This window comes from Cuculus canorus, chromosome 4, assembly GCF_017976375.1.
Source record: "Cuculus canorus isolate bCucCan1 chromosome 4, bCucCan1.pri, whole genome shotgun sequence".
Classification (NCBI taxonomy): domain Eukaryota; kingdom Metazoa; phylum Chordata; class Aves; order Cuculiformes; family Cuculidae; genus Cuculus; species Cuculus canorus.
The window spans coordinates 62,924,330-62,945,366 of NC_071404.1; the positions used below are offsets into that span (position 1 = coordinate 62,924,330).

Sequence of the window (21,037 nt, forward strand, 5' to 3'; positions counted from 1 at the left end):
TTGTACTGAAAATGGCACATATTTTAAAAAATGATATAAAATTTCGGGAGCATTTCTGAAAAATTTTAGTGCTGGTTTCGATTTTTTATAATAGCATGAACACAAGGTGGCGCACCATATCTATTCATAAACAAAAATACCTTTTCACAACATCAAAGGGCTGTAGAACAAACCAGTAAAAGGCAAAGAAGTCAAAGTTAAGACAGATGCCTCAGCTGTTAAACTGTCAGAGAATACAAGGTGAGAATGCAAATTCTTGCAGTTTTAATGAGACTGTTACCCTTCATTATTCTTCTGTCTGATTTTTTTGTTGTTGTTACAACCAGAATTGTATCATTAAAATTATTAGTGGATCTTCAAACAGGGTGTAGTAGTATAAAAGATAACTGCCCCTCCCTATTCAGAATAAAAGAATGAGGCTAGTGTGGGCCTTATAATTATTCTGGTTTATCGGAAGTATTTACTTAGAATTAATTAAATAATAAATTATATATTTTTAAATGTGTGCAACTTAACCGTGCAAAAAGGACATCTGTGAATCCCAAAGATCACTTTATGATTCTAAGGAATTACTTGCTCCTCTCAGGTTCTGTTTTTTTCTCAAAAAAAGTTGGATTCTGCAGACGGCAATAATACCATTATTTTGCAGCTCTGTTTATTTATCATGTTCATAGCTCCACAGTGGGTTATCGGGCTATGTAGGAATGTACAAATCTATATAATAAAAGTATGTGAAATAGTATCACTACATAGTCACTTAGCTAAATGGAATCTGGGTGCTAAGTACCCAAGGCCAAATTTAAACCCTGGAAATGTCCTTAATCTTCTTTTGTGTCAGGTCTGCAATCTTCAAAAAACCTCTTTCCCCCAAGATGCAGAGGGCATGGGTGGAGTAGGTTGTACAATGGCAAACTGCAGCCAGAGTAAAGATCCCTAATGTGATTTGTAGAAACTGGCATAATTTAAAGCATTTTGGTGATGCTGGGGATTACTGGGGAACTGTCTCTGGAGAAAGATGGAGAGGTGAGTGAAAGAAGACCATCTTTCTATTCCTGTAGTACAGGGCTTTGGTGTATTGAATTTTAAAATTATCTTATACGCTGCAGTTCTGTTCTTGGACTCTTTTTGCAAGATAATGTAATGTCAGAAATCTCATTTAAGCAACTTCTGTCTCAGAATGTTTATATGGATTTTTGGTCATTATCTTCAGTGACTAGATACGGCTAATCAATGATCTAGGGTTCATAGAGGAAAACACAAGATGTTCCTGTGATGCCATGGCCAGCTGCTAAGAATAAAATTCCAATTTAGAAAATAACATAAAAATTGAGACACAGATAATGTTACTTTGATGGTTTATTTTTCTGAAAGCCTTTATGCATTTGTGCAGTACCATAGTGAATGAGAAAATGACGTGCTTCACTCTGTGTTTCTCATTTTTGGTTCCTGGCATGGTGGCACAGTGAGGTTTCCTTGGTTGTAGAAATAACTTCCTGTGTTAGTTTCCCCAGGTCTAACTTTTTTGTCTTTTCAGTCACTATGTAAAGACTGTTTGTTCTTCCAACCTACTTCAGAGTGTGACAGAGCTAGCGGCAGAGTTGTGGTGTAGTTTTGAAGGAATCATAAAGGAATTTAGTTTGTTTGGACATTGGTGCTAGTATTATCCAGTTTCAGAAGCCTAAATGAAAATGATTAAACAAAAAAGGCACCCAAAAAACAACTGAACAATAGAGGAATGATGATGCAATAATTGTTTTTAAAATTTGAAGTTTTTACTTTTTATGCATTTGCTGTTTGAACTTATTTATAAAGAATACATGCAATTTATGCAATTAGTGATAGAAAGCTAGATGAAGTTTCATAACTATCTTTTAATTAATTAAGCATAAATTAGGATAAATCAGAAAAAAAGCTCTTTGTGGTAAAACTTTACTAATCACTTGAAAATGTCCTTATAAACTGATACTAATATCTAATGATAATGATTTTTTTGAACCCTCAGGTTTTATTTATTTTGAATATTTTTGTATCCTGTTATACCAATATTGAAATTTATATAAATTTACACGAATCATAGCATAGACATAATTCAGTGGACAAATTGTTTGATACTAAGTGCATCTCAGATGTTTTTGATTTCTAACATGCTTTCAAAGTAACACGGGGATTATGGGAACAAAAATATTTCCTTAACACTAAGAGAATAAGCAATTTGTGTTTTTATTATTTCATCTCTAATTGTATTGGATTACTGCTTATTTTTCCTTTTTACAACCCTTTGCACCATTCTTGCCACTAATTTATAACACCATTCTATGATAAAGAACTAGTATATAAAGGACTACTGTTACAGAATTGGATAGGTTTTGCAGAGCTACACATCAAGATACATGCAGCTGCTATAAAAAGCCAAAGAAACTCAATTGCAATTTTATTGTCCAGTTTGATAGATTTCCTGCCACCTTTGTAGCAGGGAAGCTGTTTGTCACTGTAACCCTCTCCTGCAACAGCTGCACAACGTCTTAAAAGCAGCAACGGCTTTTCTAGTATAATTGCACTGCATTGGTTTCCTCGCGCTCAGAATTTAGGTGGTGTCTGTAACCTTTTTAAAGCCAAATTTCTTAGTATTACTTACGTATTTTGCTCATTTCCATGTTATTTTTTATTTTATGTTTTCCAAGTATTAACGCAACATACAAAGGTGTTTAATTTGTGGCTTCTAGTTCAATGAAAATGCTAATGGAAAAATGAAATCACAACTTCGGTTTGCTCTAAACGGCCAGTGCTGAATTTCTTAAATCAGCTACAAACTTCTGTTTTTAAACATTGCTAGCCAGGCCCTAGATTTTGTCTGTCTAGCGATGTTACTTAGTAAAAAGGACCAATGGTTTTGGGGTTAATAATAGGAAACACTTAAAGAATCGTGGACAACTTACCGTTTTGACCTTTCAGTTTCCCCAGGATTTTAAAGAATATAATGATTTACACAGTTAATACACTACTAAATTATGTAAATATCTGAAACTACTGGGAAGGATTAACATTTGCTTATTTCAGGCCCTTAAATATATTTTACTAATTACAATTTGCTTCGTGTTATCGTGTGGTTTGGTTAAAAAGAAGATATTTGGGTAAATTCTGGGTTTTTTTTTTTCTGAAAAATTTTTTAAGACTCAGAAATGTTGGTATCTATAAGCTACGATTTTATTGCTCCATAAGTGGGAATTCCTGTATAAGTGGAAAAATTTTGTTCAATGATCTGAATGGGAAGAAGTATAATCTTAAACTGTTACTACTATGACTTTAACATGCAGTTTATTTCTACATAATTGTTGATTTTTGGTCTAAGGCAATATCGCTGTAATAAATGTTTCTGCGTATTAAGTAAATTTGGATGTTCTTTGGTGCCTTGCTCATTTAATACAGGAGGGGAAAAAAAAGGTGTGCAAACTGTTTACACGTGTTTGCCTGATTTTCATCACTGTCAGATGAGGGAAAACCAGCAGAGATTAGGTGATGAGGAGTTAATATATGATGGCAATTTAAAAACTAATTTGCAGAGAAGTGAATGTGGCTTAGTAGTTTTAGAAAGCAACGGGCCATCAGGATCGCCTGATTCCAAATCCCACTGGCATTCATGAGTTATTGAGGATGGTTTTGTCTCAATTTTTTTTCTTCATATCTTAACAAAGTAGGGTCTCCCACAGTGGTATGTACAGGCGTTTTTAGCTCTATGGCATTTTGAAGGCTTGAGATACTCTTCAATCCCCTCTGAAAAGTGTATGCATTGCCCTGAGGGGAAACAGAGGTAGCTGGATAAAACGGTCATTGTACTACTGCAGGTTTTTGGTTTTCAATTGTGAGTTGCCCGGATGTCAGTGACACAGAGCTGGAGGAGATGTAAATTAAGTAGCACACTCGAAATGCTTAAATATGAGATTCATACTTACAGTATAAATAATTACTTACAAGAAATTACTGTTTATTCTAGATAGAAATGATTCTGGGGCGGGAAGGAGGGGTCACCTGACTTACGGAGAGCAGAGATAACTAAGAGGCTAGAATGTGCAGCCTCCTTTAATGGTGTGTGCCTCCAAGATGTGTGGTTATGAGACAATCATTCAGTTTTTCTAGGTGTTTCCTTGTTACAGCTTCTTTCATAGTATGTGTGTTGGAAGGCTTTTCCTAATCAATGCCTCTGAGTAGAAGAAAGTATTTTCATTATCCAGCAAGCAGAATGGTTGGGGAGAGGGATCTGTGTTGCTGATAGGCTCTTCTGAATGCAACATATGTGGTTAATTGGGACCTCCTCCATCTCATTATTTATTCAGTTTGACTGAGTGGAATGGCATGAATAAAGCTGCAGGATGCTAAAATTTCACTAATTCAAACTGAAAGAAAAGTATAAAATAAGGGGATAGGAACAGAGTCAGCAAGGTAAACTGAGAATTTACGAAGCAGGAAAGAACGGGATCAGTTGGGTAGAGGAGGCCATACAAGCCTTAAAAGAAGAGTGTGATAGAGATTTGCTGCTGATTGAGAAGTGCCATAGGTCTCAAAAAGAAGAAATGGTGGAACGAACTGATACATAAAGAGGCAAACAGCTGTAAGAGAGTCTTCCTAAACAAAGATGTTCTGAAGAGAGAAAGGATTCTCACCTGTATAGCTGTGTAAAAATCATTGGAAGATGGGACCTGTGTCTGTAGCCTTAAGAATTGTTAGTGTCTCCTTTGCTGCTGCTGCAGAGTTTGAGGCAAACTCCTCCATGCTTGCTGCTTCCTGTGTTCAGGTTGTCACTGTGTTGATGATCTTTAAGGTCCCTTCCAACCCAAACTAATCTATGATTCTCTTAAATGATGGGTGTGGAGTGTCTGCTACAGGGCTGTCAACAACACATGGAGACGTTGAAAAAGGTTGGCCAAAGAGAGGTGCATAAGACCTATTGCAGGGTATTATGACCAGGCAAAGTGTTAAGCACTGAGTTAGTTTACATTTTTTTTTAATAACTAAATATTTGCAGAAGGCAGAATTTGACAGTCTACTGAACAGAAGGAATGGTGGCAGAGATTTAGATAGAGAGAAATATATACCTTGAGATGATAATGTGCTCACATGTTACAATTTAAATATGTTAGTGAAAATGAGCAAATACATGTTTGGTGTGCTGTTTGAATTTGTTATTATGTGATGATATAACAGTATGTTATACCTTGACTTGATGGAAAATAAAACACTGCCAACATATATAATATTATCTTTTGGATAAGCAAAGGCACTTACAAATTATATTGACTAGTACTTGCTTTCTTATTCTTGAAATTATTTGCATGCATATTTTTTTCTCACCCTGGGGCAGAAGTATTGCTACTTAGATGAAAAATGCTGGTACATGGAGATGTCTTGGTACAGTGGTTTTCTCTTCCCCCCTCCTTGTGTGTCAGTGAGTGCTTTTTTGGTGGAAACTTGTCCTGTGTACTAGTCTGCATAATATATGTTAATTTGCTTTTCTTAGTTTTCTTCTGTGAATTGCTCTGTAATAACCCAGAAATCCCTAGGTCAGTGGATTATAGACTGTTAGTGAGTATACGGTGCGCACAGAACCTTTTTATCTTTCCCTTCACTGAATTGAAGATTAGGTGTGATATTGGTGCTTTCCATCTAAACAGACCTGATTTTGTTTGGAGATTAGTTTCCACTTTTGAACAGTTAGTGTTGCTAGGGTAGAAGTGGAAAAACAGATCAATAAAGTCCTTGTTAAGATTTTTAAGTTTGTAATGCTTTTTGGAATTATGAAGTTTATTGATGGTGTCAGCAGCACAGGAGCTAGTTGGCGCTGAGCAGACTCTGTAAGGAAACAGTAGTACTAGGTAATTGTCTGATCTGTCTGGTAGTCATTTGCTTCTCTCTCTACTCTACAAAATTGGCCACCTGATAGTGAAAAAAAGGACAAAATCTTAACATATTGTTAAAATATTTTCCCTATGTCCTTTAATGCAAATGTCAATCATCTTAACCTTTTTCATTGCTGTATGGTAATTTTTCTCCTTTGCAATTAGTAAATGTTGGATGTCAAATTAAGTTAAAATTAATGGCTGAGGCAAATGTTGCAGTTATTAGCTCACAAGTGTCTTTAACTAGTAGTGCGTATAGATGCATTCCAAGCATTGCAAACAGCTATGGATTACCCATCAAATGATGGTGAAGATTAATGTTGGCCTTTTAGCTCACTAATTTAGAACAATTTCTAGTAATTAATTTTGTATTATCAGCTTTACAGTTGCAAATGCCTTAAGGAAATAAAAAATGACTGGATTTAAGTACATTTAAAGTTCTTCAAGCTCACGATTGTTTTGTAAAGTGTTGCATGCTTGCAGATCCTGATGTTTAATCTTTAATACCATTATAAACTATCTCTGTCTACTAGTGTTTTGTAATAACAATTTCTACTTATTTTTGCATTTACGTTGATACTGCTTTTGTTAAGTGTTTTCTTTGTAGGGTGCATTGTTTGGCTTTGTGAACTTTAAACAGAACTGAAATCTCGGCTATGGCACATTTATTAATGAGGTAGTAAAGTTGCTAATGAGGGGCCAGAAAGTTTGGAGCTTTCAGTAATGTAATATGAACTATGACATGCACGTAACGATCTTAGAGTCACAGAGATGTGACAGGATTGCTCCCGTCACTGAAGTGATGTAATGAAGAGAGAGCAGCTCTTTAGGACGACTAGGAAGACGAGGAATGGGAGTTGCCCTTATGTTAGAGAGCAATAGAGTGCATGGAGCTCTGCCTGGTGATGAATAAAGAGCCAACAGAGAGTTTCTGGGGTGGGAAAGAGAGGACAGGTAAATGTGATATTATAGGGGGTGTCTGCTACAGGCTGCCTGACCAGGAAGAACAAGCAGATGAGGTCCTTTATAGACAGGTAGGAGCAGCCTCATCTTTGCCGGCTGTGGCCCTCATGAGCATGTTGTGTGCTGGAGAGACAACACAGCAGGACATAAGCAGCCCAGAACTTTCCTGGAGTTCACTTATAACTTATTCCTTCTCTGAGTAATGGAAGAGCCTAATAAGGAGAGGTGTTTTTGCTGGACATTCATGCTCAGCAGCAACGAGAGACTTGTTCTGAGTGTGAAGGTCAAAAGCATCCTTGGCTGCAGTGACCATGAGATGGTGGTTTTCAGGGCCCTGTGGGGAGAAAAGAGGGTAAAAGCAAGTTCACAACCCTGGATTTAGGGAGAGAGGATTTAGACTTTTTTTTTTTTCAAGGAAGGTTTATAGAATCATAGCATGTCCCGAGTTGGAAGGGACCCACAAACATTAAGTCCAACTCCTGTCCCTGCGTAGGACAACCTCAACATTGGTTGATTTAATGCTGTTAACAAGATGATAAATCTAGTTGGTAAGAGAAAATCTTTTGTGAATAGGATTGGCTTGATAGAACACAAGAAAAAAATCAACGTTACAGAAAAAGAGTATTTCGCAAGTTATAGAAGCTGAGATATAACTGACCATTTCTCTAAAAGTAGTTGCCAGCACTCTAGAATGTGTTTGTGAAGTGGAAAGTGAGAAACCATAAAGCGATTTACTCACTCCTGCATGTGAGTTTAATGAGACTTAACACTTGAATGATGCATGAAGAAATGCATGTTCACTGTATTAAAGATCTTTTGAAGAGCTGGAAAGGTTGCAGAAGGGGGTCACAGGAAGGATTCTAGTTGTTCAGAATGAAAGCTAAATCTTTTTATGTGGTCTTGTTACTTTTCCATCTTTTGGGCATTTAAAAACAAGTATGTTGAAAAGAAAAACCTGGAAAGCATGGAATTTCTTCCTTATTGAGGTACTGTTAATAACTCAGAAATGCAGACATAATTAGTGACTAGAAACTGAAGCTAGATTTTCAAAATGAAGATGGCTGCATTATTATTATTTTTAATGTGGTAGAGTAGATTTGGAACAAATGATACAATGGAGATTTCATCTCTCAATTTCTAGAACCGGGACTGGACAACTTTCTCGATTCTGTCATCCAATTCATGCTACTGGGCTCAATATGTAGGAAAGTGAGTTAAAATCAAGGACTGGGCTAGGTGATCTGGTCTTACTTCCTGGTCTTCAGCGATTCCTTGAAGGGAAGGCAGATGCAACAGAACTGTCAATATGCTTTTAGAATGCATTTGAAGTTGTATTCCTCGATGCTTGTAATTGACTTTCATTGGATTGGTAAATTATTGAAGCACTTACATAGCTAGAGCTACCAGAATTTAGAGCTTTACATAGTGTTTTGTAAGGACCAATGTAAGCATCAAGTATTGCTTGGTGAAACTCTTGTAACACTGTGAATGCGCAAGGTGGATTTAGTTAACTGCCAGTCCTGCAAAACGTCTCTGAGATTTGTCCCATTAAGACTGAATTGTTGCTGTTACTGAACACGTTCTCTGGGTCGTGAACATCGCACCCAAGTTTCAGCACTGGGGAAAGTCATGCTTTGTAACAGGTCCCTCTGGCCACTGTCTTGTGAGCATCGTAGCGTCATTGTGCCTATCCCCATTTGTACTGAGGAGAGATGGCAGCAGCAGTAATAGAATTTGACATACGTGTCTCTCTTACTTGCCCCTTTCCACAACAACAACAGCAACAACAACAACAAAAAAGGTGCTGTTCTCATTTTTATCTTTATCCTGCTTTTCCTTGGTTCAAGGGAACTAGGGAAATAAGATTTTGTGGCTAGGCCTGAGACTTGTTAAATTATTTTGGAAGCAGTGCATAACCAAAGTAGAATCCAGGTCTCATACTTGGATGTAGCTTAACAGTGTTAAAAAAAGTAGAGTATGCAGTGTAGCTAAAGCCTGTGAATGCTCTTGAGGAGTTATTTTTCCCATGTATTTTTCAAAATGAATGTTGCAATAACAGGTCTGATACTGAAAGCAGAAAGGAGTAAAGGTAGCGATGCTATCAAAGACTTGTTACAGCTGTACTTGCATTTGTGTATGTAACATGTATATGTATTGTGGGTCCCTGTACTTTCTGGGAATTACATATAAGTTTTGCTGAAATAAACCAATAGTGGTTTTGGTTATTTTAATGTCTGTTTAGGACTTATTAGACTAAAACTTTTTAGTAGTTTTGAAAATGGAAGAAGCAACAGGGAAAGAGAGAGGAGGGAAAGCTACCTGAAGATAAGCTCAAGTTGTCAATATTTCTTCTTCAGAAAAGTAGTGATTTGACCAAGCAGTAGCAGATTTGCCCAATCATGTTTTTGAAAACAAATTAGAAGTGCAAGGAAGAGCTTATTAGCATGATCTGTTTTGGGTTGCTTTTGACATCCTGACTGTGGTGCAGTTCAGGAAGGAAGCATTTCTAAAATAATAATGCCTCCAACGCGCTCTACTTAGCAGTACTCAGTAATCATATATTTTATAGATCCATTGTGACAGATGGATGAACTTCCTGTCATTTGTAATCATTTGCACTTTTTTTGTTTGCAGATAACTGATTTAAAACTAGTACAGGGAGACTTTTTTAAATGGAAGGAAGAAGATATCCCGATTCTGTTGCTAGAGACTCAAATTTCAATAAAATCAACTTGAATGAATAACATGCTTTAGGCCACGTGTTAGAATAGTACACCGCTCCTACAATACTTCAGTTTATATTTGATTGATGGAGAAGACAGTATGTGAAAATGTTAATATTGATAATACAACCTGCCAAGAATATTCCTTTTAACTTTTATTTTTTCTTTGCTTCTCTCTGATTTGTTAACTGTAATTTCTAGTACCTTTTTAACCTGTCAGGTTAGGTTTTGACTTATGTGTATTGTCTTAAAGGAAAATATTCCTTCTGACTAATCACGACTTTGAATACTATGTACATGGAATTTTTAGATTACATCCTAATTAATTAGTTTAATATGTTAGAGAATAAGAAAATATGCATTCTTATTAAAATATACTGCTCTGCTTTGTCTGTGGAAAATAATAAAGAAAATTGTTTTAGAAAATAAAGCCCTCATATAAGCTGCAGCTTATAAATTGGGAAATTTTGAGAACTAAGCATACAGATAAATAAACACTTCTGTTACAGAAGATAAATCTAAATTCTAAACAGAAAGGTATGGGTAAACTAAATTGAATGACAGTGCAATAAAAGCTTCTGTTAGTCTAGTGAGATTTTTCTTTCAATACACAGCTATTTATTTGGGCAAATTAGGTTTATCAGTATGTATGTAAAGATTTTCTAGCTGGAATTATTTTTGCATACCTAGAATTAAGAGCTTTTTTTTTTTTTCTTTCCCCAGCTCATACTTAGGAGATTCTTGCTCTAGTCAGATGTGTAGCTTTTCTCATGTGCCTTTTACACTGAGTGAATAGCATTCATCAGAGGAGAAAATCCTCTGGTGAATTTTAGTTATCATTTGGAGGTCCCCAAGATTTTGGCTTTGTTACATGCTTCTTCTCTCTGCTCTGATTCTGTGGGTTTGTATTTTTTTATGTAAACTAATCAGAAGTTTATTTATCTTTGTGGATTGTTGAGCATACTCAAGGTGCTAAAATGATGTGAAAGCTCAAGTATAGTAAGTGCCCTGCTACTTGTCACAGTGTCCTCCCTTACAAAAATACTGAAGTTGTCAGCTATCTCAAATTTAGTAATTCTTTTGATGTTATGCTCTCCCATTTTTATCTGCATCCTGTACAATTATGTGAATGCAAGTAGTACAGATAATTCTTATTATAGATAACTGTAATTGGTGTAGAAAATATTGCAAGTGTTAACTATAAATATTAAACTTTAAACAGTTTTTCACTTATCTTGCTTGAAGTAGTCCTTAAAACTCAGTTCTTCTAGTAAACATTTAATTTCCTGTCTTCAGGTTTGGTCTAGGATTTTTTGGCCGTAATGTTACTTTTTTGTCATCATGGAATCATAGAATGGTTTGGGTTGGAAAGGGCCTTAAAGATCATCTAATTCCAACCCCCTGCCATGGGCAAGGACACCTTCCACTACATCCACCTGCCCAAGGCCTTGAACACCTTCAGGGATGGGGCATTCACAACTTCCCTGGGCAACCTGTTCCAGTGCCTCACCACCCTCATTTTGAAGAAATTCTTCCTTATATCTGGTCTAAGTCTTCCCCTCTCAAATTTATAGCCATTGCCCCTAGTCCTATCACTCCGTGCCTTTATCCCTCTCCAGCTTTCTTGTAGCCCTCTTAGGTACTGGAAGATCACTATAAGATCTCCTTGGAGCCTTCTCTTCTCCAGGCTGAACAACCCCAACTCTCTCAGCCTGTCCTCGTATGGGAGGTGCTCCAGTCCTCCAGTCATCTTTGTAGCCCTCCTCTGAACCTGTTCCAACAGCTCCATATCTTTCTTGTGTTGAGGATTCCAGAACTGGGCGCAATACTCCAGATGAGGTCTCACAAGAGAGGAGCAGAGCGGCAGAATCACTTCCCTCACCCTGCTGGCCACGCTCCTTTACATGCAGCCCAGGATACGGTTGGTCTTCTGGGCTGCGAGCGTATGTTGCCGGCTCATGTTGAGCTCCTCATCAGTTTCTTTCTTTTTGCCCAGAATAACAGGTAGACTTAAGGAAAACTCGCATTCTGACATGAATTCCAACTGGAGATAGAGCATGAAACTTTCTTTTATCATGAGGACAGTATTCAGTGTAAATTTGTAATATAACTGTGATTTGAGCAGTGATTTGGGTTTTTTCCCGAGAAAAGAGAGTCATTAGTATATAATTTTTAATGTACTTTCAACTCTGTTCTTTTAGGTAACTTTTGAAATGCACAAAGAGAGTCTTTCTCAAATGTACAGGGAGTACCAAGGGAGAGGAGGTGAAGGAAGTGGAGTATCTTCTTCAGCTCCAATTAGAACAATCTCTGGAGTTGGCAAAGAAGCTGAAACCAAGGGACAGCAACAAAGTTTGGAGTTAAAAGAAGATATTACCGCTCCTTCCTGCATAATTGGTGATGGTATGGAGTGCAGTACTGAAAAAAAAGAGACAAATACCTCATCAGATGGTAACCAACAAACTTGTTCAGTGTCTAATCATGGGGAGGAGTTAGAGGGGGAAGATGGGGAGACTGCACAGGATTTAAAAGCAGTGTCTTGTGTGGAATTTTCTCCAGAACCAGAAGCAATAAAGCCCAGTATTTCAGAAATTAGTACTGGAATAGCTGAAGCAATTGAAGATTCTTTGAGCAGAGCTGATGAGCATATGGGGGAAACAGTAGCTGTCACTGCTACTTTAGCAATGCAAACTACTTTGGAAGGAGAAACTCCTGAAAGTCCAGAAAGACTGGAAAAATTAACAGTAGAGGTAGAAGAGGAAGATGACTTTGTTGATTTGAAAGAGGAAAGTAGTATGCCTTTACCTTCAGAAGAGTTCGAAGAAATGAACAAGGAATGTAGCTCTAATGAAAGCAAAGTGACAAAGCAGGAAAAAGCAAGAGAGAAGCAACTGGAATCTCTGCTTGTAAAATCTGATGATACTGAAGGTGTGGATGGGATAAAACAAGAACTGACTTCATCACCAGAAGCAGTGAGTTCTGCAGTTCAAGAAGTAGCAACTCAACCAGATTTAGAAGGGAAAAGGAAGCCAGAGGAAGAAAAGATTCTTTTTTGTGAAACCAAAACCGCTAAAGAAAATGCAAATGCTCGCCTGTCAGAGCCTGCTGGAACATCTGACAAAAGAATCGCCAAGCTTGATGTTTCTAGTGTTGCGTCAGATACAGAAAATCTGGAACTGAAAGCTAACACATGTCTAGAAGCACCTCTGCCGCCCAGATCCATACCCGAGGTAAATGCTACCTGTCCTTATCTGTCTAGTTTAAAAATAAAAGGAAGTCCTTAAATTTATGAGATTTTTTAAAAAGTGTGACCATACGCATTTTGGGGACTTCAATGTGTGTGGGTGTATTTTGTGACTTATCTATGGAATACTTCGAATCCTTGATTAAAATAGCTCTAATTCTTACTAATTTGTGTACTGAGAAGTCTCTAAATTTTTATGCTTTGTACATCCACTAGTGGATGCTCATGGAGACTTCAGTATTTGGCTAGATGGATACTTCTGTTCTTAAGTTTGAAGAATTGAAAGAAACATTTGTGTATTCTAAGAGGATTTTATCTGGAATTTTGTCTGCCTCCTTACTCAGCCTCCCTTTTACTCTTCAATCTGCTCTCATAATTAATGAGAAGTGAAGATTGCTTGTGCAGAAAAATATACCACTAAGTTTCATTCGTATTCTGATGGATTTTGTGAAAATATTTGTTTATGCTAGCTACTCTGTATGAGGTACACACAAAAATTATATATCTTTTTGAAACCATAATATTTGACGGGTTTGTTAGTCCATCATGTCAGCCTACCTTTTTTGTGCAAGTGTAATTTAGAACTGGGCTTCTGTTGCATCCTGCAGTGCTCCAGCCCTCTAGTCTTCAGTTTGTAACTCAGCTTTTCATGGTTAAATAGTCATATATCTGAGTACTTCCCTTCTGCAGACATACCTGCTAGTGGATGCTCTTCATTCTGCACCATTCTTCCTTAAAGGAGGAAAACCACTGTCTACAGCAACATATACTCTTGGGGTAAGGTTGGGTTAACTGCTTGTGTATGCCTAGACTGGCAGATGTGGTAATGCAGCTGTAGACTAGTTTTTAGGTTTGATATATCCAGTACATAGCATTTGTGTAATAGTTTTAGCTTTGCTTGTGACCCATGTACACAGTCTAAACTTGTTGAATGTCTAAAATCTCAGGTGTATTAAATGCATTTCAGTGTATGCCATGGAAACTGATAACCAGAATGTGATTTTTTTTTTTTTTTGTCTGCAAACTGTGTTCAGACCTCAAGGCAGCAAGATTCTTCAGGACAAGAGCTAGCTGCTACATCAGATGGGCAGAAAAGAGACTCTAGGCCAACTGTGTTCCGTATTCCTGAGTTTAAGTGGTCACTGATGCATCAGCGCTTGCTTACAGACTTACTCTTTTCCATAGAAACAGATATACAGATGTGGAGAAGGTAATTTTCTGTGCTTTGTGTGGAATGATATAGTGGCTTTTCAATTATAATTAGATTGAGAGGTTTTTTGTAACTGCATCAGAGTTGCTGTTTGACTTCAAATTTTGCACATCTGGTATTTTAATCACTCGGTAGCCTTACCTATTTTGTGACTTGTACCCAAACATTCTCAGGTTTTTTTTAAGTCTCTACACACATAAATATATGTTGGATGAGGGCCTACACGTAGATTTTGACTGAAATCCTACTGCCTTTAAGTCAATGCCAGTCATATTGATTTCTGCTGGATTACAGTTTTCATAGTCCTGATGTATGTAAGGGTCTGCAACTCTTATTAATATCTAAATATGGACTATTAAAAAAAAAGTCTATCCCAAATCGTATTTATTACTTCTGCATTTACACATACTGTGTTGCTGCTTTGGAAGGGTTCTGTGAACATAGAGGTGTTCATACATTTAAAAACTAACTTTTAACAGAGGTCTGGAGTGCAATCATGAAAATGAATTGAGTAAAAAAAAAATAAAAAGGAAACTTTGAAAACAGTGGTAATTTTGCATTTTAATTTTAAGATTCAATAACTTAAATAAGAGTGGTGCCTATTATTAGCTTGTAATAGTGAATGCCAAATTTAAATTGAACCAAATAGCTGTTCTGACCCAATAAAAAGAAATGTAAGGATGAAGAAATAGACTATATAAGTGATTAAAACTATTTAAACTGATGTGGACTTTCATCTGACTGTATTTTTCAGGATGTAATAGTTTTTTCAGTCATGTCCTGAGAGGTTAATTTACAGTATAGTTTTAGTTTATGTTTTTTTTTGAAAATCTGTTTCCATGTTTAAATGGATTTGAGTTTCTGTGTTGACTGTTTTAATTCTCTGAGAAACCCTTAGTATTTGTTTAATTTTTCCAAAGATTCAAGTTGAAATCATAGAATCACCAGGTTGGAAAAGGCCTCTTGGGTCATCGAGTCCAACCATTCCTGTCTGCCACTAAACCATGTCCCTGAGTGCCACATCTACCTGTCTTTTAAATACCTGCAGGAATGGTGACTCAACCACCTCCCTGGGCAGCCTCTGCCAGTGCCCGATGACCCTTTCTGTGAAAATCTTTTTCCTGATATCCAGTCTGACCCTCCCCTGGTGCAGCTTGAGGCCATTCCCCCTTGTCCTGTCCCATCTTACTTGGGAGAAGAGACCAGCACCCACCTCTCCACAACCTCCTTTCAGGCAGTTGTAGAGAGCAATAGAGTCTCCCCTCAGCCTCTTTTTCTCCAGGCTAAACAACCCCAGTTCCCTCAGCCGCAACTCGTAAGACTTTCTCCAGCCCTTTCACCAGCTTCGTTGGTCTTCTCTGGACGCACTCCAGAACCTCAACATTCTAGTTGACATTTTCAGGAAACTTGTATTGTATTGCCTGATGCAGTGACTTCTGCTGTAGCAAGTAATCCTACTCCAGCGTATAATTGGTCTTTATCCAGATAATGATTAACACTTATGTTTTTTTTTTGCTTTTTGTTTTTTTTTTGTTTTTTTTTTTTTTTTTTTTTTTTTTTTTTTTTTTAAATGAACTATGATCTGGAGAGGTTTAAGAGCAGATAGGAAAGATAGTTTTTGATTTAGGTTAAGGTACATCAGTTGACCCTTACAGCCGTGTGATATTTGCTGCCTCACTGCTAGCTGTCTGGTTTTAGTTTTATGAAAGCATAAAGATGCTAAAGTGCCACAAAAGTAAAGCTGTATTCTGAATGTTTCTTTTCGGACAGCCATTCTACAAAAACTGTGATGGACTTTGTGAATAGCAGTGACAATGTCATATTTGTGCACAACACAATTCACCTTATCTCTCAAGTGATGGACAACATGATTATGGCTTGTGGTGGTATATTGCCCTTGCTTTCTGCTGCCACATCTGCTACTGTAAGGAATTTAATTTTTATTTGAAAATCTGTCTCTCGTGGGAGGGTACCTTTCGTTATGCAGTGTATTAGCTATTATATCTGTCCTCTTGGGAAACTGGAATGTCTGTAGAATATTTCCACAAGCATCTCTTTCCTCCCTTTGCTCACCTCCATGCTTTCTCTAAAATAATTCAGGTGCCTGCCATCTTTGCCTGAAGACATAAGAAGTTGCCTAGCTTTATTGTCCTGTAGTAGTCTAGAATGGGATTAAATCCCAATACTAACGATTGTTCATACAATGACTAATTACGACTCCTGAATGCGACTGAAAATGAACTTCAAGCATACATCTTTCTTCATTTAAGTTGTAGGAGTATCATCTCTGTGAAGAAGTAAATGTAGTTTTCCATTTTTCTCTGTGTAGCATGAATTGGAGAATATTGAGCCAACTCAAGGACTTTCAGTAGAAGCATCTTTAACATTTCTCCAGAGATTAATCAACCTTGTAGATGTGCTAATTTTTGCAAGCTCTCTCAGTTTCACTGAAATAGAGTCTGAGAAAAATATGTCATCTGGAGGAGTTCTGCGACAGTGTCTTCGTCTGGGTAAGCAAATAAAACCGCTTGTGGTTATGTGCATAGGAACTTGCTGTTACTAATTAGTTAGCAATTGTTAGCTTTTTTTTATTTCCTGTCCTCTTTTTCTTAAATCAAGATAATATTTAGTTAAAGAAGCACAGAGATCATTTTCTATTTTACTTTCACTATATTCTGCAATGCATACATGTGTCTTTTCATCTTCAAAATGTTAAATAAAATAAATGACTAAGTTTGATAGCCTGACTGTTGTGGATGCATGTTTTCATTTTATCCATGAAGATATTTCTTTTGCCAAAGTTCCCCAAGTAGTCAAGACTGGGCATGTAGCAAGTTTAAGAGGAAGAAATCTTGTACTATGTGAAAAAAGATGAACTTTTACAATACGTAGGAAAGAGGTTTAAATCTTGAGGTTGGTAGATGAAGGTGTGGTGGAAGCTAGAGATGTAAATTTCTAAAGAGTAGAGTTCAAATTGGCCCGTAGTCGCATTCAGTATTATAGTATGTTTGCATCAAATTGGATTGAAAGAAAGTAGTCATTACCTTAAAAAATAAATGAAAATGTGGACATTCAAAATCATAACTGAGTACAGTTAATACAGGAGGAGAGTATTCATGCTAGCTGCATGCTCTAAGAATTTTTGTAATGAAAAGTTTAATTTGCATGAGTGCCAGAGCAGCTCAGAGCTTTAACAATAACTAGCCTTCCTCTCCCTTTCTAGGCAATTAAAACTTTGTGCAGGTAGAACAAGATTTATGGGATGCAAACAGGTATAGAGGTGGGGTAGTTCTTTTTTACTTTGAAAATAGTATTAGAAGATGAAATAGGCACAACTGTGAAGCTAAAAAAAAAATAAGTTGTGTAACTTCAGAACATTTAGTCCAAGAGTAAGAGGCCATTATGAAGCCAACATTGTAGTTCATTTTACTGTGTATCACTTGTCCTTCTTCCTTATTAGTCTGTGAAATTTAGCTGTCTTCACTCTCCCTGCATGGTAAAATTTCAGTGAGGGATGCTAACTTACATACTTTGAAGTGTCCATTAGATATAGCATACGTGTTCTAATAATTTAATATTAATTATTAGGTGTAAATTATTAAAGACTTTTGCAACTGCTTAAAATTCATGGAAGCAAAATATCATTTTAATAATATGCTTAGACTTCTAGGTTTAAGTGAAAAACAGAAATGTATTATATATGTGTGTAAGGGATATAAACAATACAATTTCCTGGAGTAATTCTTAACATATTTTTTCTGTTCAAGTGTGTGCGGTAGCAGTAAGAAATTGCTTGGAGTGTCAGCAGCACGCACAGATGAAGCCTATTGGAGACACCGGGAAGAACCAAAAAACAGTGCAGGGCTTTATAAGAACGGGAAAGTCTGCAGCAAAGGCAAGTACAAGACCACGCTCAGGAACACAAAAGTCAATAATTATTGCTCTATTCAGAGAGATTAAAATTTATACCTACACCACTAATACTGTAAGAGAGCTGAAGGACACATACACTGGAAATCCCGAAGTAGGTTTTTCAAGATGTGAATTTACCACATATTTAATATTCCACAGTGAAATAAATGTCACAAGAATTTGGCAGATTTTTTTCCCTTTAAAGATGAAATTAATATCTGATCTTTGTGCTCTAGTTACGACAATTTGATGTACAGTGGGTTATTGTACACACTTAATGATTCTTAGTGGAACGCTTTCAAAAAGAGAATCTGAAATAATTGCCTTTTTTTAATAGAGTCCAGTGGACATGATGACTGGTGGCATTTCTCCAATACGAGACCATGACAGACTTCTGCAGGATATGGATATCAATCGACTTCGAGCAGTAGTGTTCAGAGATATAGTAGGTTCTAAATAACGTTTTCTTTGTGGCTAGATCTCTGCGTGTATCTGTTTGCTGAACACTTGCTATTTGTTTTGCAATCTGGCTAAATTGAATTTACAAAACTTAAATACTGTTCACACTGCTTAGGAATACATGATACTCTGCAGCTGTTGTAGTGTTAGGGGTAGGAAAAAGGGAGAGGTGAAAATGACTGCATGCTGACCATGCTCTTTATTACATTCCGAAGAGCCGATTCTCAGGAATTCTGCCTGTTGTATCTAATACAAATATATGCTTTCACATTGACAGACTGTACATTGACAGACTGTTTATGTATACTATGTATCATAAAGATGTTTATGGATGCTTCTTGAAAAATTAATATCTTTCTAGCTAATTAGAAATAAGAGGTCATCTCTTAAGTCCTTTACATCCCCTCAGAGGAACCAATTTGTGTGCGTATGCTGTAAATATGCATATGATTTTTAGTCTTGAATTGACTAAAAATATCTTTGCACTATGTCAGCAACTTTATAACCAATATTGAGGAAATAGAGATTGATTGCTTAAAAAAAATCCTCTGTAAGCAAATACAGCAGCTATAATGGCTATGAGTCATTGGTGGCCGCAAGCCTGGAAACCAGAACTTATTTTACAATTATTGGGCTATTTAGCAACTATAATGATTTAAACAGTGACTTTATTTCTATTCAGAATAGTGAAGGATCTTTGGTTTTTATCTTTACAGCAATTATTGATTGAAACAAGCTTCTTTCAACCCCTACTTCAGTATTAGTGTGCAAAAGAGTAGGAAGTGAATCTTCCATACTGGTAGCAATTAAAACAATCCTAATAATGTGTTCTTCAAAATAAAACACTTTTTTTGTACTCATTTTTTCTTTTAAAAAAAGCAGTGCAGTAGTTTTTATCAAGTATGAGGTGCTTGTACTTGTGTCTAAATAATTTGTTTGATTTACATACAGTTTCTTACATTGTGTTCAGCAGATAGAATTGTAATTGGCATGATTTGAACCTGTATAGGAAGAACTTGGATTGATTCCACTTAACCACTGGTAATAGTACTTCTAGTAGTATATGAACTTTATTTCAAGGAGTTCTAAAAACATAAAAGAAAAAATGAGGACGAGGTAGTGCTAATTCACTGGATTGCAACTTATATTAAGTTGGAAACTCTCTGGCAAAAAACTAATTTATCAAGAAAATTCTTTAATCCTTACCATTGTAGGGGACTTACGTAATGCTAACCTGTTATTTTTGTCTTGTTCAATGAAAGTTAAGGATTCGCATTGAGCTGAGGGGAATATAGGTTGCTTCTTCAGTGTAACTGACTGGATTCAATGATGTCTAGCCCTTAATAGGGAACTTCTCATAAACCAGTGTAGCTTGTTAAAGAACTCTTCATGGAATATGGAGCTTCAATAGGCACTGCAATTATAATAAAATGAGCTTTATAGTTCAACTTAGTTTCTTGAACTGCTCACATGGGAAAATTGAATGCTGCCTGAGCCCTTATGTAAAGGAGGGAAAATGAAAACCTAGAACACCCTTTTTCTTACCAGTTGCTCAGTGAGGATCCAAATATTCAACTCTCCTATGATCCCAAAGCATACGAAGCTTTTCTTCCTTCAACAGCAAGAGGGGAGTGGCTGTCTAGTCAGATCTGGGACACAGGTCTTTCCTCTGTTTCACTAGAACTGACTGAATACTCTGGGCAGGTACCTGGCATAGTTCAGATTCAGATTGGTTTTTAGGATTTTCTTAAAATCTCTTCATAAAGTGTAACGCAAAGGCATATTTGCCAATTCTTGTTTAAATAGTAGAGTACATGAATCTTGACAATCTGATGATGAAATAAAACTGTAACACTGGTTCTGGAATTTGTTCCACTTCCTTCATTAATATGTAGTAGTTTAGAAATACTTTTACGACTTTGAGTGCATTTGCCTGCTTGTACTTAACAGCAAATGCTGCTAATATCTTGGCACACTTGAGGAAACAACATAGAGGAAACACCTGTAAATAAATAAAGCGGTCCTAGTCCCTGCACTAAGTTGAAGCATGTAGTCAAAACACAACCTTAGTCAAAGTTGTCATATTTATAAATAAAAACCGAAAGGATTAGTGCCACTTGAATACAATTGCTATATTCCCTAGCTTTATAGGTGAGACAAACTGTGACTGGAGAATATTGTTCTTCCATTGTTGACATATCAGCTTACTGCTGGTCTGTTTATGGTAGCGCTGGGCATACTTTACAGCAAAATAAACATGCTGCTGAAATTGTTATGTAAAAATCTGTATGTGTCCTTTTTTTTACAGGAGGATAGTAAACAGGCTCAGTTCTTGGCTTTGGCTGTTGTATATTTTATTTCTGTGCTCATGGTTTCAAAATACAGAGATATACTGGAACCCCAGAATGAAAGGCGACCCTCAAACCATAGCCAGTCATTCAAGGAATTGGAGAATGAAAATAACGAAAGTCCTGCAACAGGTGAACTGTTAACTATTTGGCCAAATAAAATAATTTGGCTTATACATCTTAAAATTCTGTAGAAGTACAATTGTATAGCAGTATGGGCATTGTAACCACTTAAATAAAATTATAGTATTCAGTTTGCCGCTGTATTTTTGCAAATCTTTTTCTGA

The 21,037-nt window shown here is 36.6% G+C and overlaps 1 protein-coding gene across 5 annotated transcripts in view; it reads left to right on the forward strand.

The window, feature by feature from the left end:
* The window catches only part of LRBA (LPS responsive beige-like anchor protein), a 410,166-nt gene that overhangs the window by 69,249 nt on the left and 319,880 nt on the right, over positions 1–21,037 (forward strand). For 3 of the 5 annotated variants that reach the window (XM_054064662.1, XM_054064663.1, XM_054064665.1), the window contains exons 23-30: positions 11,779–12,807; positions 13,512–13,598; positions 13,856–14,031; positions 15,802–15,955; positions 16,361–16,541; positions 17,799–17,926; positions 18,281–18,388; positions 20,711–20,882. In XM_054064662.1, the coding sequence (XP_053920637.1) occupies positions 11,779–12,807; positions 13,512–13,598; positions 13,856–14,031; positions 15,802–15,955; positions 16,361–16,541; positions 17,799–17,926; positions 18,281–18,388; positions 20,711–20,882 (2,035 nt within the window). The remainder of the gene's footprint in view (positions 1–11,778; positions 12,808–13,511; positions 13,599–13,855; positions 14,032–15,801; positions 15,956–16,360; positions 16,542–17,798; positions 17,927–18,280; positions 18,389–20,710; positions 20,883–21,037) is intronic. The other 2 variants (XM_054064666.1, XM_054064667.1) reach the window with 1 other exon arrangement.